Below are 19,711 nucleotides of genomic sequence, written 5' to 3' on the forward strand. Positions count from 1 at the left end.
CCATATCATATACAAGTGTGATTTAAACGAATACTTACCAGAGAGCCAGAAATAAACCCTACACCTACAGTCAATTAATCTTCGACAAAGAAGGCAAGAATATAAAATGAGGGGGAAAAAGTCTCTTTAGCTTAGTGGTGCTGGAAAAGTTGAACAGACGTATATAAAGCAATAAAGGTAGAACACACCTTTTCATCATGCACAAAAATAAACTCGAAATGGCTTAAAGACTTAAACATAAGCCATGACACCATAAAACTCCTAGAAGAGAACATAGGCAGAACATTCTATGGCATAAATCGTACCAATGTTTTCTTTGGTCAGTCTCCCAAGGCAAAAGAAATAAAAACAAAAATAAACAAATGGGACATAATCAAATGTACAAGCTTTTTGTAGAGCAAAGGAAACCTTAAACAAAATGAAAAGACAACCTACAGAATGGGAGAAAATATTGGCAAACGATACACCCAACAAGGGTTTAATTTCCAAAATATATAAACAGCTCATACAACTCAACAACAACAAGAAAAACCAATCGAAAAATGGACAGAAAACCTAAACAGACATTCTCCAAAGACATACAGATGGCCAACAAACACATGAAAAGAGGCTCAACATCACTATTAGAGAAATGGAAACCAAAACCACAATGAGGTACTACTTCACACCAGTCATTAAAAAGTCAGAATGGCCATCATTAAAAAGTCTACCAGTGTTGGAGAGGGTATAGAGAGCAGAGAATGCTCCTACACTGTTACTGGGAATGAAAGCTGGTACAGCCACTGTGGAAAACAGTAGGAAGGTTCCTCAGAAAACTAAAAATAGAATTACCATATGATCCAGCAATCCCATTTTGGGGCATATAGCCAGACAAAACTATAATTCAAAAAGACACACACACCCCTATGTTCATAGCAGCACTACTCACAAGACCCAAGACATGGAAACAACCTAAATGTCCACTGACAGATGAATGGACAAAGACGTGGTACCTATATACACTGGATAAAAAAAAAAAAAAAAATGCCATTTGCAGCAACATGGATGCAACCAGAGATTATCATACCAAGTGAATTAAGTCAGAGAAAGAAAGACAAATACCAATATGATATCACCTTTATGTGGCATCTAAAATATGGTACAAATGAATCTATGAAACAGAAAGAGACTCACAGACAAACAGATTTGTGGTTGCCAAGGGGGTGGAAGGGTGGGGGAGGGACGGACTGGGAGAATTACATGAAGAATGGATAAACAACAAGGTCCTACTGTATAGAACAGGGAACTACATTCAATATCCCAGGATATTGGAAAAGAATATGAAAAAGAATATATATATATATAACTTAGTCACTCCTGCTATACAGCAGAAATCAACACAACTCTGTATATCAACTATACTTCAACTTTTTAAAAAAAAGAATACTTACCTTTTTAAGTTGGTCCTGTCACCACTATCTGAGCTTGCCACAGATGAAGTATCATAAGAGTGAGAATCAATAGTATCAATGTTTAACAATGTAGGATCTTCAAGAACAAAAGATTCATCTTCATCATCAGTCTAAATTAGAAGAACATGGATACATTAATTCAAAAGTCCAAATACTCTCTAAGTCAAACAGGCATTAACGGGTTTCTCCAAAATAAACATATGCTTTCGCTGTTTTTCACCCCTTTTCCGTGCATTGCTATTGACCAGAGAGGCACAGTACAGAATTAAATTTCAACTCTAGATCTCTCTCTCTACTTTTTTCACTCCAAAAAATTATTTCCTGTAGCTGAAAGAAGTAGGAGCAGTTATACAGATTATATTTTTAGTTGCCAAATATGTCTTCATATTCAAACCTGTCTAGGTGCTTTACTAGTTAACTAACAGCCAACAGCTGATTGAAGAAAATAAATACCACCTGACTATAAACAGCATGCCTTAATAACATGACAAACAGAAGAAAGGCCTTCTGGGTTGGAAACAGCATGTGCAAACAGTGATTTCATAATATGGATTGTGCCAATGAAAAAGGAAGTAGTCTAAGATGAGCAGAGTATACAAGTAGGAGTTGGAGATGATCCTAGAAACATAAGCTGGGACCCACATCGTAAAAACCTTTATATTTCATTAAGCTAGGTGACAGGAGGTCCCACATTCACCACTGTATTCCTAGTGCCTAGTACAATGCCAGACACATAATCAGTACTCATTTACTTAATAAATTAATGTACTGCATACCACAGGCAGTTAGAAGACAAGGAGATCTCTAAGAAATCGACACATGATGAGAATTATGTTTAAGAAGATAAATGGGGTAGAATGAAGATGAATGAGAGTAGAGGGGAAGACTGGGGCAGGGAGACTAATAAGAACCAGGAAGAAGGCTACTGCAATTTCAAGGAAAGAGAGAAGAGTTCAGTCTAGGAATGCAGCCGAAGGGGTCAAGAGAAGGAATAAGGAGACATTACTGAGGTAAAATTAAAGATTCCTGCTTACCATTTAAACAGTGTTTTGCGGGGGGCAGAGGGGGTTAAGTTTAAGAAAGAAGTCAAAAAAGATTCCAAGGATTCTAGCTAGAGCAACTAGGCAAAAGGTAATACCGCTAATTGAGATAAGAATTATCTCAGCAGATAAAGCAAAATGAGTCTAGCTTCAAACAAGCTGATTCTAGGCAGCAGACATTAGAGAAAAAAGTTCTGATCACACCTTCGGTTTCAGCTGGACTACCTTCTCCCTTATTTCTATCCATGTTCTTAAGACAGCAGTCCACACTCCACTTTCTCGACCCATTACTGGCTACTGAGTACTACTCTTGAAGTTACCAGTCAAATCTGCCAGCCTATTTTCCTTTAGCATGCTACTGCCACATATGCATCAAGTAATACCACTGGCTAAGCCTCACTCCTAGAAATTTTCTCTTCCCTTAGTTTCCAATACATCTATTTACTGTTCCTTCAACTTATGTGGCCTCTTCTATTAGTCATGTTCTCTACTTTCTCTTCAGCCCAACCTTTGAGTGATTTTGTTCCCCAGGATTATATTCTTGGCTCTTGGCTCTTCCTACTTCACAAACTTTCTGTATGAACTAGCTAATCCACACCTATAGCTTCAAATACCATGACATGCTCAGGACTCCAAAATCTGTATCTTTAGTACCAACATTTCTCTTGAGGTTTAGGCCACATTTCCAACTGTTTTTCAGATATCTCCACATACACATGAGTGCTAAGAACAGGATGAAGGCTTGCAAGGAGTTACTGTGCTACTTGAGAGCTGTACAAGAATGGAAGGACAGCCCTAGGGAAAGGGAACGGAAACAACTCATAAATGAAATGCAGAACCAAGGTCTTAAGCAAGGGAGTCAGCCAGAATATTATTTGATTTTCTTAAGCAGCCCAGGGATATAATTAAAGAAAATAGATTAGCTAAATTAAGCCAGGGTTGAGGGCTTACGGGATTAAGTGGGGGGAAAAAATGAAGAAGATAATTAAGGGTATCAGTGAGGCTGAATTTAAAATTACTAGCTTCACGGTGTGTGCTGTGCTTAGTCGCTCAGTTGTGTCCAACTCTTTGAGACCCCATGGACTGCAGCCTGCCAGGCTCCTCTGTCCATGAAGATTTTCCAGGCAAGAATATTGAAGTGGGTTGCCATGCCCTCCTCCAGGGGATCTTCCTGATCTAGCAATCAAACCAGGGTATCTTGCATTGCAGGTGGATTCTTTACCAACTGAGCCACCACAGAAGCTACACGGTTGAGATATCAATTCTCACAAACTGATGTGTAGAATCTACACAATCCTATCAAATTTCACCTGGTATATGTGTGTGTAAACCAATAAAGTAATTCTAAAACTTATGTAGAAATGCAAAAGACTAAGAATAATCAAGGCAATCTTAACAACAAAGCTGGAAGATTTGAACCTACTAGATATCAAGACCTATTACAAAGATTCAAACAGACTGTGATACTGGGGCAAGTACAGAAAGACCAATGAAACCACACCCACCATTTATGATCACCTGATTTAAAACAAAAAGTGACACCAGAGAAAACGGTGCTCAGTAAGTGCTGCTGCCTCATACCTCACACCATCACACACACAAATTTTACACGAACTGCAGATCTAATGTAAAAGGCAGAACAATAAAGATTTTAAAATAAGATGGCATCAACATAACCTTGAAATTTGCAAAATTTTCTTCAATAGGATGCAGCAAAAAGCTAACAAAAATGGAAAAACTTAGTAAGCTGAACTACTGCTAAGAACTTCTGCTCATCGAAAGAAACCATTAACTGAGGGAAAAAGTAACCCACAGAACAGAAGAAAATATTTGCAATACATACATCTAATAGAAAGCTTATATACATCACATATAAAGAACCCCTAAAAATACTTTAAAAATCAACTCAACAGAAAAAGGGCAAAAGACATGAAAAATCAATTCACAAAAGAGATATCCAAAAGGCTACAACATATGTCAAAGAACACAATTTCATCAATCTTCAGGAAAATTCAGATTAAAACTCAGATGGGATGCTACTACACACCTATTAGGTATGAATGGTTAAAGTGAAAAAGAGAAAAATTAAAAAGCTGATGAAGATATGGGAACCATATCTTCATATATGATACATACATATAACCATATATATGATATGGTAATATATATGATAATATCATATATAACCATATAAGGTTATTTATATAACCATATCCATATATTGCTGCAGAAAGCATACACTATCACAACCACTTTGAGAAACCTGTGGCAGTATCTACCAAAGCTGACCATGCCCATATCTGATGATGCAGCGACTCTACTCTGAGGGACATACCCAGAAGACATGTGTGTGTGTACACATGTGTGTAGTTACCTGAAGACAGGAATAAGAGTATTTACAGCAGCACTTGTCAAGGTGGCCAGAAACTAGATATTATAAAACTGCCCATAAACAGTAGAATGAATAAAAAATGGTATGTATTTTACACAGCAAAGGGAATGGATGAATAACTACATGCAGGAAAATACAAATGAATCTGAAAACACAATATTAAGGGAAACAAGTCAGACACACAAAAGCATATATTGTATAATTCCATTTTTATGAAGTTCAAAGCCAGAAAGCCAATCAATGCTGGTAGAAGTCAGGATAGTGATTATCCTGGGTTCAATACTAAAGGAGCACAAGAGGAGTTTCTGGGGTGCTAGCAATGCTTTATTTCTTCAGATGGACTCCAGTTACACAAAGAATTCTGTTTGTGAAAATTCACCAAGCTGTACACTTATGACCTGAGTAGATTTTCTTTATGTATGTGATATCTCCATTAAAAGTTCCAAAGAAATATCCGGCTGCATGAGGCAACAGTGGATCTGAAGTCAGGGCTACTCTCAAACATGGGGACTAAACAGATCAACAGACTTGGTCCTAAGGAGGTCAAAGAGGAGGTTTAATGGAAGGAAGAGAATGTAGGGATGGGGGAGGATTATTATAGAGAACGGAATTTCAAGATTAAAAACCTCAGAAGTAGCACAGTTTCAAAGGATGCCAAGGCCTAGTAACATTATTTCATGATCTAAGTTCTGAGATTTAGCATGTCTCAGTAATCTCTAACTTTCTGTAAAATAGATGACCACTTCTTCCCAGCATCTCTTCAGGTTTATTTATGAATTTTATAGGATATATATACCCCCACATATACTGGAGCAAGTGCTTATTTACATTTTCTACTTTTGCCCCTTTTCTTTCTTAAAATCACTCTTCAATACTTCTTCCCTTTTTAGTCTTCATAATGTTCTACAATTTAAATTATTTTTATTTTCACTTGTCCACCTGTTGAGCTCCCTGGTGGTGTGACAGCCAGCCAATTTCCAGTCCTATTTTTCTCTCAAAATCAGAGACAATCACATAGCACTTCATAATCGCAGTATTTAACACTGTGACCCAAACGCACAAGGCACCCAAATTAGTGAGGAAGATAACAGTATCATCTTCTCAGTTAACCACTAGTGATTACTACACTTACTGATACTAGTAGGTATGTAAATTCTGCAAAGATAGTTTTCTTTCATTATAAACTACAGCCTCATTCATAAGAGCATTACTTTGACATTATGGTACAAAGATGTACAAACAGGGCTTTGTACACATCCTCTAAGACTATTTTTAGTTCTCACTTTGTAATTGAAATAATTATGTGATTAACATCATGTTATGAAAACTGACAAATTAATCTCTTCATCTCTAAATGAAAGATTTCCTATTAGAAAGCAATAAATAAATATGACTTTAACAGGATAGTCTCTCATTAACCAAAGCCTTCTTGGTCAAAATTATAAATGCTCAAGTCTTCTTAATACAGATCAAGCATAACATTTAAAAATATATTCAAAGAAACAGCAATATCAAGCTGATATTTTAAAAGAATAAAAGATGTAATTCATAGAGAAAGTAGTTTGCATCCTATATAGTACTGTCTATAAACCTAAAAGTATAGATAAAGAAGTAATAAAGGGGCGAGAGCCAAAAAAAAAAAAAAAGGCAAACCAGGGCCCAACCCCACCTATGGGGCCAGTGAGCATTTCTGTTGAGGAATCTTTGCATCATCTTTTACAAAACATAACTATGGATCTGAAACAGATTTTTTAAAATCTTTCTTAAATTAGGAGCTAAAACTTCCAATGGGAGTCTTAAGCAAGTTGTTAAAAGATCAAGAAGACTGAGTTGAAGAATTGTCAGCAGATGCAGAGTACAAAAAAGCCAGCACACTTCATCAACATGTACTTCCAAAGAGCTCCTTTGTAAAGCCTTTATGATCTGCTAATTCAGAAAGTAACATCATTTCAGAGCTCTGAGAAACTTTTTAATCAAGATGGTATTCATAAGATAAACTATGGCGGCTTCATTTTCTTTATATAGAAGGGTGATGAAGTGCATTACAAGGCTGTGGATACTCTTTTGTATCTCCTGAGGACGAGCTATTTGAATATCACTGGAAGAGATGACATTATCAAAACATAATACAAATCTCAAAAGTGTCATGAATTTAGTATTTCAACTCACTTAATAAAACATTTCTTTAGTCGGCCCAAGTATGAGGTATTGTCCTGGGCACAGAGATGAACAAGACATGGCTTCTGCCCCTGAAAAGCTCACAGTCTAGAACTTTCTGCAATAATGGAAATACTCTTGGCATCTATGCTGTCCACTACAATAGCCACTAGCCACATGTGACATGTGATTACTTGAAGTGTGCCTTGTACAACTGAGCAAATGGATTTTTAATTTTTCTTTACCTGTAATCAGTTTAAATTGCCACATGTGACTGTTGGCTCCCTTACTAGACAATGCAGATCTGGAAACATACACAAAACCCAGAAGTATTCAAATCAAAGTGATAAAACAGCGACTGTTAATATATACCTACTTCATTTAGTATGCTTTCCAGTGTTGGAGGAGTATCAACCTGAGGAATATCGAACTCCTTATCATCAATCTAAATAGAGAAAAGAAATTAATACTCACATAATAATGCTTTTCCTCTTATAATTGGGAGGGTGTTTTAATTGACTAGAACCATTATCCATTAGAAGACAAACAGACCACCAAACTCTTCTCACGGAAAGCCAACTCAATAATTCATGATATTAAGGGTTAGGTCAAACAACTACAGAACTGTTTCCTTTTCTATCCACATATTCAGAGTTTATCAAGGACAAATATGCACTGATGGCAACATCCTAACAATCCTTTCCAGAAAGCTTCTGTTGAAGGGCTTTGGTATCTGCTTTCTTAAACAAAACAGCATTTCTTACGACAAACCCTGAACTTCTAAGTCATAAGAGATATACAAAGGTCTGACACTGAATTTCCTAATTATTTCATAAATTATGGTGGTGGATGATTAGGTCAAACAACTTGTTATTAAATATTCATATCGTCACAAAAACCCATTGATACCAGATTAGTGAGAAAAAAAAATCACTGCACAAGAATTCTAAGTCTACCGCCAGCACTATGATAGAGATATCATTTAACACAGCTGCACTTCAGTTTCTTCCCCTGTAAAAACGGAGTATCAGAGCATTGTGAAGTTCAAATGAGAAGATGTATTAGAGTGTTTTATAAACTATAATCAGCTATAGAAATGAAGAGTAGCATTATTTCATAAAACTGTATATAGATGCCTATTAATCTATGCAAAAATGATGAAATTAGAGTCTTTGAATTATAAAGTGCACTCTAAGCAACATTTTGGTTAAACATCATCACTTGACAAAAGCTGAATTTTTACCAGATCATTTCTGAACTCCAGTTCCTTGTCCAGATCTATATAAGAGAATTTTGAAAGTGAAGCTTCTAGACTGAAAGACTTGTTCAGTTCCTCATCAGTAGTCTTGGCACAGAGGCTCTGTTCCACATTCTCATGGTCTGGTTCATTTTCCATGTTTACTTTTAATAACTGTATTCAGTCAATCCAAGCAAGTTTTTGTTTTGTTTTTTTGGCCTCAGATCATGATGAACTGAATGATGATCTCCTTTCAAAAAAGAAAAAATATATTACTTAGATATCCTCAAATGGACATACGAAAGACTTACTGGGTCAGACTTTTGTGGAAACTGATTTCACTCAATCATCTGATTATAGACAAAGAGAAATCAATCCTAGGGTACGAGCTATGATATGGGGGGAGGGTTTTTATGGGAGCACAAAGGAGGAATATCTGACTTAGGAGTCTGGGAAGTGGCCCACCACCCAAAGTCCTAAATCTGGTGACAGTGATGACATAGGACAAGCTCAACCACTAGACCTGGTACCAACCAGATTTATGTACCTAAAAACAAGAGGGTAACTGGTGCCAAAATCTGTAGTTAACCCCTTCTTCACATTCCCAAACCTGAGCAGATCTCCAGTTCTCCGTGAAGATAAGCATACAGACCAGTTTCGTCATCAGCATCCAGACAGGGCCAGAGACCTCCAAAGGAAACTTAGTGTAGACACAGAGGGCCCACAATGGGTAGCAAGTCACTTAACAGGACACCAGCAAGTCTAAAGGTTCAGATCTATTAGAGGAGACGACACTGATGCCAGTGTAAAATAATGCCACCGCTGACTAGAGATTTCTAGAAAGAAGGCTGGATAAGGGAAAGCAGAGACAGTAAAGAAAAAGAAATGTATGCAAATTTTGTTTTTTCACAGGTCTATCAGTGTATAATGATACACTATCATATCAAAAAGAAACATAATCTGGTTTACTTTAAAAAAAACTGTCTAGAAAACAACTGTCTGCAAAATTTCTGAAAAACTAAAAATATACTCAGGAAAAAATATACATAGTTTAACCATTAAATTTGCCCTTACATGTTTTCTGTTAATAATTAGGATATAAGTGACCAAACTTTAAAACGTTTATCACTTAACTCTGCCTGTATACAATAAAAAAAACAAAAATATGAAAATAGAAACAAGGCCACAGTAATGATTATAATAAAAGCAAAGGTAATTTTGTTTTCTAGACTAGGTGTTTCCCATGGTACCCCATGAGCACTAATTCTCAGTAGGAAGCTTTCTCAAATGATATACCACCCGCAGACAGCAGAAGGCAATGGCACCCCACTCCAGTATTCTTGCCTAGGAAATCCATGGACAGGGAGCCTGGCAGGCTACAGTCTGTGGGGTCACCAAGAGTCAAAGGCATGACTGAGCAACTAAGTGCTCACATACCACCAAACTTCCCCACCAGACAAACTCCTCTTACTCTTTCTTACTGAAGTGAAGGCAGAAAAAAAAGCTGACAACCACTGAGCCACTGAAAGAATTAATTTTCTTAAAGGGAGTTGACAATTAGTTGTTGTTATTGTTCTTTTAAAAATAACATGCCCAAAACTCATGGACAATTTTATCTAATTAGGCTCATTTTTCGTAGAAGGCAATGGCACCCCACTCCAATATTCTTGCTTGGAAAATCCCATGGACGAACGAGCCTGGTAGGCTGCAGTCCATGGGGTCGCTAAGAGTCAGACACAACTGAGTGACTTCTCTTTGACTTTTCACTTTCATGCACTGGACAAGGAAATGGCAACCCACTCCAGTGTTCCTGCCTAGAGAATCCCAGGGACAGGGGAGCCTGGTGGGCTGCAGTCTATGGGGTCGCACAGAGTCGGATACAACTGAAGCGACTTAGCAGCAGCAGCAGCAGGCTCATTTTTAAGTGTTTAACGTAAATTTCACTTCCTTCGATATTTATTTTTATAATTTTTAAAAATGAATATCTACTATGCATAAGACACAGACTCATGAAGACTGATTTTCAAGAGCTGAAACCAATTTGTGTAGCTAGTACATTTGTGTATTACCAAACAGATTAATTCCTTTCACGTGTCACAGAAGACAGACTCTGAGGCTCTGGCCTACAAACACATGCTATCGACTACATTCCTAGAGGACATAACTGAGGGTACTCTGTGTCTGGCAACATTTGAAAGCATCTTTCCAATCTCGGGTACTAAATGTACTTCTCCTTTTGCAATAAGCCAAAGGCAGGAGCAATATTAGCCTTTATGAGCCTTTCTTCAAAGAAGACTGAATTGGCTTATGACAAATTACTTCTCAATAAAGTTCCCTCTTATTTGTACCACTTAGCAAAAATGATTTCAATTAGTCAAGGGATGCTTACAAATATGCACAAATATTCACAATCAGTGTTTCCTGAAGAAGTTAAGTTTTATTCTTATACATTTTTTTAAGATAGTGGAAAAAACTACATAACAAAAACTTTAAATGACTCTATAACCTAAAACGTTTCATTTTTCACATTTGTGTCCCCAAAATAACTCCAAAAGGAAAACAATTTTTTCCTGGCTCTTTTTATATCTTCTATCTGGAGTTAATAAGAGGTTCTCAAAACAGCTCAGCATCTATGAACTCTAGTAGCAGGCTGAAGAAGTTTCAAGAAATCAAGCATTCTCTGAAAAAAGAACATCACCCTGCCATGCCACCCTACTTCATTTCCAACCATCACTTCACGGACCTCCTATTAGTGTGATGTGGTGGCAAACTGGAAAGAATATAGACCAAAGAGTCAATTAAAATCGTATCTGAATCTGGACTTTACCAGTTCCTATCTATGACCTTGGTCAATCAGTCTACCCTTTCTGAGCTCCTCTATTTCTATATCTGTTAAGATGAAATATTGTGGCCATTTGTGCTGCTTGCCCAGAGCATCACCTCTTGTCCTGGGGAAAGCTGTTTCAAACTATTTGCTTCCTGTGGAGGCTGTCAATAAAAAAGCCCCTAGTAACAAAGACTGCACAATACATCCAGGGTCCTTCACCAAGATGCACCAAAATGCAACTGGTAAGGAAGAGCCACTCCCGCTGTTCGTTAAACAATGAATAATAAGGCTAAGCAATATTCCCCACCTCTACCCCATCCCATTCTGCAGAAAAGGAGGTCATTTATTCAATACATATCAACACCAACTATGCATCTGTCACTGTCTCTACCAACAAAATTTACTCTCTCAGTACAAATTTCATTCTTGCTCAAGAATGAAAGCAACCTATAACCAGAAACAGAGAAGAGGAGGAAAGAGTGGACTGATATCATGCAGGCCCCAGGCTCCCATCTTTTATGTATGATGTTAGCTCCGGAATAGCTTTCCAGCATTTAGGCTACATAAGCCAACAGAGTCCCCCAGTTTTTCTTTTATTTCTGGGTGGGGGTTGGGGGGGGAGTCACAATTAAGACTCCCAACTCTCAGGAATATGATTACCTACTGTGCAGAGTTACTGTGAAGAACAAATGATATAATGACTGTAAAGCATTTAGAATAATGTCTGACACAGACCAAGTATTCAAGAAATGTAAAACTGCAAGATTTCCAAATTCTTTTAAAGACCCTGAAACAAGATCTGGTACTTTTGTAAAAGTCTAGCCAGTGCTAAGTATATCCAAAGGCCACCCTACCAGAAGGCTATACTTCTTATAATAACAATAATAGCAAAGTTTCCTCATGAACTGAATCTACTTCTGGTGACTCGGACAGTAAAGAACTCACCTGCAACGCAGGAGACCTGGGTTCAATCCCTGGATGGGGAAGATCCCTTGAAGCAGGAAATGGCTACCCACTCCAATATTCTTGCCTGGAGAATTCCATGGACCTAGTACCCTAGTAACCTAGGACCCATGTAACCTAGTGGGCTACCGTCCATGGGGTCGCAAGAGAGTTGGACGCAAGTGAGTGACTAAACACAAACAAACAAAATATAAACTGAACCGTAGAGGTTAGCATCTCGAGTTGGGGAGACTACCCTGGACTATCCAGATGGGCCCAATGTAACCAAAGAGTCTTTAACAGTGTGAGAAAGCGGCAGAAGACAGTGTCCAAGAAAGAGATGTGACAACAGAAGCAGGGTCAGAGAAGTGCTGTGCTACAGGCTTTGAAGATGGAGGAAGGGTGCCAGGAGCCAAGGAATTTAGGCAGTCTCTTGAAACTGCAAGAGACAAGGAGATGGACTGTCTTCTAGAAGGACCCTGGCCTGCCACAGTTTGATTTGGCCTAGTAAGACCAATGCTGGACTGGTGCACTATAGTACTGTAAAATAATAAATCTGTGGTTTTTTTAAGCCATGAAATTTGTGGTAATTTGTTACAGCAGAAATAGAAAATGAATACACTAGCAAACTTCAATTGTTTCTGGCCGTATCACCAGCATTCTGATATACCTACCCCTCCCTTGTCACTTGGTATTGCCCAAATATTTATTGAGCAAACTCTTCCAAATGCAGACTGCTGATGAAATGCTTCATACATGGTACTTGATATTACACCTAGACAGCATATTAAAAAGCAGAGACATTACTTTGCCAAAAAAGGTCCGTCAAGGCTATGGTTTTTCCAGTAGTCATGTATGGATGTGAGAGTTGGACTATAAAGAAAGCTGAGCACCAATGAATTGGTGCTTTTGAACTGTGGTGTTGGAGAAGACTCTTGAGAGTCCCTGGGACTGCAAGGAGATCCAACCATTCCATCCTAAAGGAGATCAGTCCTGGGTGTTCATTGGAAGGACTGATGCTGAAGCTGAAACTCCAATACTTTGGCCAACTGATGTGAAAAGCTGACTCATTTGTAAAGACCCTGATGCTGGGAAAGATTGAGGGCAGGAGGAGAAGGGGACGACAGAGGATGAGATGGTTGGATGGCATCACTGACTCAATGGACATGAATTTGGGTAGACTCCGGGAGTTGGTGATGGACAGGGAGGCCTGGCGTGCTGCGGTTCATGGGGTCGCAGAGTCGGACACAACTGAGCAACTGAACTGACTGACTGACTGACATTACACACTTGATGCAGAACAAAGAAATGAACTACTAGTAATTTCCTCTTGAAATACATTCTATAACTAGTTTTCACCCAACCATCCCATAATCTAGGGTTTTTATAGTTCTCAAGGGGATGCCATGCCAGAGTGTACCTTCAAACTACACAAAAGGTTACGTGAATCAGATTAATCTAACAGAGAATGTTTATCACAGAATCATGATTACCCAGTATGCTGTCCATTTCTGAGGGCTAATATACTAATAATTTAATAGCTTCAACCAAAGATCGTCTGACATCCTGAGAGCTCCCAAAGCTACACCCTCTTAATTATTCCCGACCAATGAATAAAGGAGGCCCAAGGAACACCTGAGGAAAAAAAAAAAAGACGTGTACCATATAAACAGCAATGACCCCATTACGACACTGGCCAACTGAGTAAGAACCCTAGAATGTGACCTATATTAAGCCAGGTTAAAGTGGAATTCTTCTAGTAGTGTTTTTTTTTTTTTTTTAAACTTCAGCAGACATTCCCAGCTGTTCAAGTTTCAGGATCTGTTTAATTTGCTCACATTCTTTTCCTCCCAAAAGTGTTATATGAGACACTTACCACATTACACTGAAATCAAATCAAGTTGGGTTTTTTCCTAATACACTATAGCCTTTGAAAGATACCACAAAATCATGACATGGAAGCAACTTTACATGCCAACTTTGTTTCTGGTCTTTCCAATCCAAGTGTTCCTTTTCTATTCATTTTGTCTTCTTGTGGCTTGTTTTGTGAAGAAAAAAATAACAGAGAATGAACTTCTGTGAGGTTTTCTATTATCTTACTCTGGAAAATGGGCTCAATTTTAGCAGTTCCCCAATGCCTACAGGATAAAATTCAAAAATTTAAGCCATTCCAGGCAGAATAATAGTTCCTTTAAAACTAACCTTATTATATGTATCCAGAGTCCCTCAAGAATAGCTTCCATTTTTCCTATGTCTGCTCACACTAGCTCACATTCCCTTCCTTTTCCTTCCATTTATCTAAATTCCCTCATTCTGTCCTTCCTTCTGGGAACCTTCCCTACCTAAGCATCCTCAGAATCCAGAATGAACGTCTAGAATAGCACCTTGGCCTTCATTAGTTAACTTACCACATGACTACATCTTTTCTCCCCAGCTGTACAACAGAAATGGGACCAAGTGTCTTTGCATACTCCACACCACTGGGGTCACTAACTTGCATAGCTACACAGACATTCAGTAAGTATCTACTGATCAACACAAGAATTAGAAGACAGGAATAACTCCTGTGTTGCGAATTAAATATATCAGTTTTATTGCCTGTAATTGTTAAGCTTCAGAGGATACTACTTGACTCATCGCATATAGGAATCTATGCCATAATAAGCCAAGTTATAACTGAGTTCCACTTTAATGCAATCAGGCCTGTCAACTACAGATGATCATATTCATCCTTCAGATATCAGCTAAACCCTTGCCTCCTCAAAAGTCTTTTTTCCTGCTCAACTAGACTAGGTTCCCAGTTAGTAGGTACCTATAACATTGTTCTCCTTTTATTACACCTATCACATTACAATCATTTTTTTCACTGTCTGAACCTCCATTTCCTTCACTCAACTGGAATGTGGGTTCCAAGAAAGCCAAGATCACATCTGCCCTTTTTCCATCACTGTATTCCCAGTGCCTAATTACACAGTAGCCTAATTACACCAATCCATGCATCCCCTCACCCTCCCCACAGAAACAGCCAAGCAATGCTGCATCACTGGCTTCTAGAGCCTTAAACAGCAGTTCTGGTCATTCAAAATAAAATATGGTTAGTCATTCTACTCCCCAAAAGCCCCCCACCTTGCAAGTTCCCCTCTCTGCAATTGTTTTTTTTCAATCTCTAACTTTTTTTAAATGACCATTTTGCTCATGTATGACATGACACAAACTCCATAATTTCAAATATTTTGTGCTGTTTTACATTAATTCAACCTATAGGCCAAGATGAAAATAGTGAAAATATACATTCAGGGCTTTCCAGGAGGCACTAGTGGTAAAGAATTCGCATACCAATGCAGGTGGGGTTAAGAGACGCCTGGGTCGGGATCCCGGGCCAGGAAGATCCCCTGGAGGAGGACATGGCAACCCACTCCAGTATTTTTGCCTGGAGAATTCCATGGATAGGGGAGCCTGGCAGGCTGCAGTCCATAAGGCTGCAAAGAGTTAGACATGACTATAGTGACTAAGCATGCACATCGTACATTCATTCAATTTACAGGAATTCAACCATTATCTTAGGCAAACAGAAAGGAAAAAAAAGAAATGATTCTCATAGGACCTGGACTCTGCATACTATTCCACTCAATAACTACAAGCTTCTGAGCGTGTGTGGGGAAGGGATGGGTATCTGCTAGTCTTTCATCAGTCTCACTTCTCACATGCCTCACACACAATCCATTTCACCTGTGCTCAAAGTAACACACAGCATGCTGTTCCAACATGGAGCAAAAACTGGCTGTAACTGACTTCCTAAGAGATCATATGTCAGGCTCCTACATGACTCCTTCACAGGGTACTGCGGTGGTACTCAGTTTTCAAGGTACTTTTTCAAAAGTGAAAGTCGCTCAGTCATGTCTGACTATTTGCAACCCCATGGAAATTCTCCAGGCCAGAAGAGTGGAGTGGGTAGCCTTTCCCTTCTCCAGGGAATCTTCCCAACCCAGGGAACAAACCCAAGTCTCCCATATCACAGGCCAATTCTTTACCAGCTGAGCTACCAGGGAACCTTCTTCAAGGACCTAGGAAAAACTGAAAAAATAAGATTTCAGAAACCAGCAGTAAAGATATTATACCACCAGTCACAGGTGATGTGGAAATAAGTCACTTTAACCTTGAACTGCAACCAGACACTTACATGTAAGACAGAAAAAAAGTCTGAAAGTGTTGTCTTTCTAATTTCATTATGCTGGTGTAGCACATAGAGCACAGGACTTGAAAACTTATACTCTGATCCATGTGAAGGTAGTTTTAATCAAGGATGATGTTATTTGTAGCTAACTGGGCATCACACTTAAGGGTACTCATTTCACTTTACTCATGGACTTCAGAAACAGGTTTCAACCATGTAATTTTGGTGGTTCTGCCAATCAAATATCCTATCTGCTTAGCCAGAAGAATAAGCACATGACACTCTTATATCCAATCTAGCCAACCAGTGTCCTTTCCTGAAATTTATAAATATTAGAGGTAGGAGTTTCCTCTTCTCTCTGTGGTGCTTAAGGTTGGATGAAGTAACAGAAAGGCTGTTAAACAGAATGAAGATAATTCAAACATTAAGATCCATTTAAGAATAGAACAGTTTGTTCTTACAAATATGTACAGATGACACCTGAAGCTGTAGGTTAAGATGATATCTAAACTCTTGTGAAAACTATAAACATATCAAAAGTTAAATACACAAGTTCAACAGGCTTTACTTTTCATTAACATACATAACTGACATTTGATATCACAGTGGTTGAAATGTCTATAAAAGGTGGGAAAGAGCTGAAAAGTCACCAAGATGTCCCAGTATTCTGGAAGACAGAAAACACCCATCTGCTGATACTGGTCCAGGTACAAAGGAAATGTATAAAGGATAAGCAACATACTATTCCCTTGACCCCTGGAGAAAATTTTTTCACCTATGTCTCTTTGAGATAAGAAACCCAAAAGATCAACCAGAAGTTTTTCTTGTTTATCTTTATTCTGCATTCTACGGAATACACCAGCTATTACCAGAGATTTCAATATCTACTCTTAAGTTTAACCACGAGCCAACCCATATCTTACACAAACACATGTAGAGTCTCCATCCCTATTTACATCAGATACTTGAAATACACACCTGATTCGTAACTGATCTCCTAATCGCTGATATCTGGAGTAAAGCTGGCACCACAAGTTAACAACCACGTTTGGTTTGTTCTTTGGGGTGGCGGGAGTGTGGTACTGGACACAGCCTTCCTGACCATTCTAGGATCAACCTAATATTAGCAGGGCATGAAGGAGGCATGCCTGTTTGAAGAAGGGTCCCCAGCAGTTACTGAAAACCGGTGGCATGGATCCTCTCTTACTGACACTAATTCATCCCACCTTCTCTCCTCTGAAACACACCCAAACATTTTAGGCAACTCTGCCCTTCCCGGCCACCACCACTTCCCCCGAATACCACACTTGGAGAACTAACCAGGACACAAAGGAACGGCCTCGAACGTTAGAGACCCACGTGTCCCCTGCTGCCCTCACTCTAGGGCACACTTCGCATCGAGAGAGAAACTGGACCGAACCTCACAGGGTGCGCACAAATCCTAAGAGGTGGACACCCCGCCTAAGCCTCGGCTCCACACTAGAGAAGCACACTCATCCCAGGCCTCGAGGGATGGACGAGCCTGCACCTGTGCCCCAGGCCCCAAAGGCAGGTTACACACCTGTTTCTTCTGGGGGAGTGACTACCGGCCTCCAAGACTCACAATCTGGGTAAGCAAGTGCCCCTGCACCTCAGCCTCTCATTCTATGAAACCAACAAGTGGAAACTAACCCAGTTCCAGGCCAAACACAGGGTACTCCCCTCCGCCCCAGAACAACCCCGCCCGGCCGGTGGGCCTTGGTCCAGTTAGCCTGTCTGAAGCCGCGCCGCTGTCGGAAAGGAGCAAGGCTCAGGGACCCGGCCCGCGTTCTCTTGCCGCCCCGCGTACAGCCCCCGACCGGCGTCCCCACCCTGTTGGGCCGCTCTCCAGAGATTCCTTACCTGAGCTCTCTGCCGCGCCAGCCTAGGACCCCCGGACCACCTACGGACCACGTGACCCCGCCCCCTGCTCAAGCCTCACGCACGCGCAGTATATACCCGTTGGCCACGCTTCCGCTTTCTTCATCTCTCTCCCGGGTCTCTCCTGGGCGGTCCGCCACGCTACGCCACGCCCCCATTTAAAGGGCCAGAGATACATTTAGGTCAAGGAATTTAAGGGGTAATTAGAAGGAAATGGCCGGAGAAAGCAATGGCACCCCACTGCAGTACTCTTGCTTGGAAAATCCCATGGATGGAGGAGCCTGGTAGGCTGCAGTCCATGGGGTGAGCGACTTCACTTTCACTTTTCACTTTCATGCACTGGACAAGGAAATGGCAACCCACTCCAGTGTTCTTGCCTGGAGAATCCCAGGGATGGGGGAGCCTGGTGGGCTGCCGTCTATGGGGTCGCACAGAGTCGGACACGACTGAAGTGACTTAGCAGCAGCAGCAGAAGGAAATGGCAACCCACTCCAGTATTCTTGCCTGGAGAATCCCATGGACGGAGGAGCCTGGTAGGTTATAGTCCATGCGGTCGCAGTGTCGGACACGACTTAGGGACTTCACTTCACTTTAACATATTTAGGAACTAGAGAGTGGAAACAGAGGAGGAGTGCAGATCAATAAATAATAGTCCTCGAGATGGGAAGAGAAACCCTTCTCCAGCCCTAGTGAATTTATCTAGCATTTAAGAAAGTGAACCTATCTTCAGCCAGCCCAGAAAGGGTAATTGATTCCCAGGCTTTGAGAGTTTGCAACCAGCAAATTTTAATTTTAATCTTTTTAAAGACGAACATATAATTACTAGTTTTTTTATTTTGCCAAGTAAAGATAATTAGCAGACATACACTAAAAGTCAACTATTATTTTCTAGTTTATCATCAACATTGCTCCATAAAAATACATCTTAACACCAAAAGTATAGGAGAGATATGCTCTCAAATAAAGGAGATATCTTTAAAATGAATAAAAGCATATATTTATTTCTCTTATTACTTCTCAAGAAAGATAAACACTTTCAGGACAGACTGATTTTTAGAGCCACCACTGTAGATAACAGGGACCCCAGGATCTTATGCCTGCTAGGGCCTACAGTCAAGAAAATAGAAGGAGGGGAAAATACCAAAAAAATGTTCCTGGAAGGAGATATAGAAAATATTCAGTTGGGAAGACATTTATTGAGCATCAACCAGGTTCACTATGCTTCAGGTCTTTGAAGGACTCAACAGTGGGTAAGACACCACCCTGCCCTCTGGGTACTCTTAAGAACTCAGTGTACAAAGTTACAGTACAAGGCAAGCCGTTTTGAGTGCTGTAAGAAACAAGCCTTTGACTGTGTGGATCACAACAAACTTTGGAAAATTCTTCAAGAGATGGGAATACCAGACAACCTTACCTGCCTCCTGAGAAATCTGTATGCAGGTCAAGAAGCAACGGTTAGAACTGGACATGAAACAACAGACTGGTTCCAAATAGGTAAAGGAGTACATCAAGGTTATATATTGTCACCCTGCTTATTTAACTTATATGCAGAGTATATCATGCAAAATGCTGGGCTGAATGAAGCACAAGCT

General features: G+C 39.7%; 1 protein-coding gene across 4 annotated transcripts in view; it reads right to left on the reverse strand.

Annotated features, from left to right (window-relative positions):
* Positions 1-18,209, reverse strand: part of VPS8 (VPS8 subunit of CORVET complex) — a 291,235-nt gene extending 273,026 nt beyond the window's left edge. For all 4 annotated transcript variants that reach the window (XM_061413733.1, XM_061413742.1, XM_061413725.1 and 1 more), the window contains exons 1-4: positions 18,102-18,209; positions 8,284-8,527; positions 7,417-7,485; positions 1,431-1,561 (exon numbers count right to left, since the gene is read on the reverse strand). In XM_061413733.1, the coding sequence (XP_061269717.1) occupies positions 1,431-1,561; positions 7,417-7,485; positions 8,284-8,436 (353 nt within the window). In that variant the 5' untranslated portion in view covers positions 8,437-8,527; positions 18,102-18,209. The remainder of the gene's footprint in view (positions 1-1,430; positions 1,562-7,416; positions 7,486-8,283; positions 8,528-18,101) is intronic.
* Positions 18,210-19,711: the final 1,502 nt, after the last annotated feature.

This window comes from Bos javanicus, chromosome 1, assembly GCF_032452875.1.
Source record: "Bos javanicus breed banteng chromosome 1, ARS-OSU_banteng_1.0, whole genome shotgun sequence".
Taxonomy (NCBI): Eukaryota; Metazoa; Chordata; class Mammalia; order Artiodactyla; family Bovidae; genus Bos; species Bos javanicus.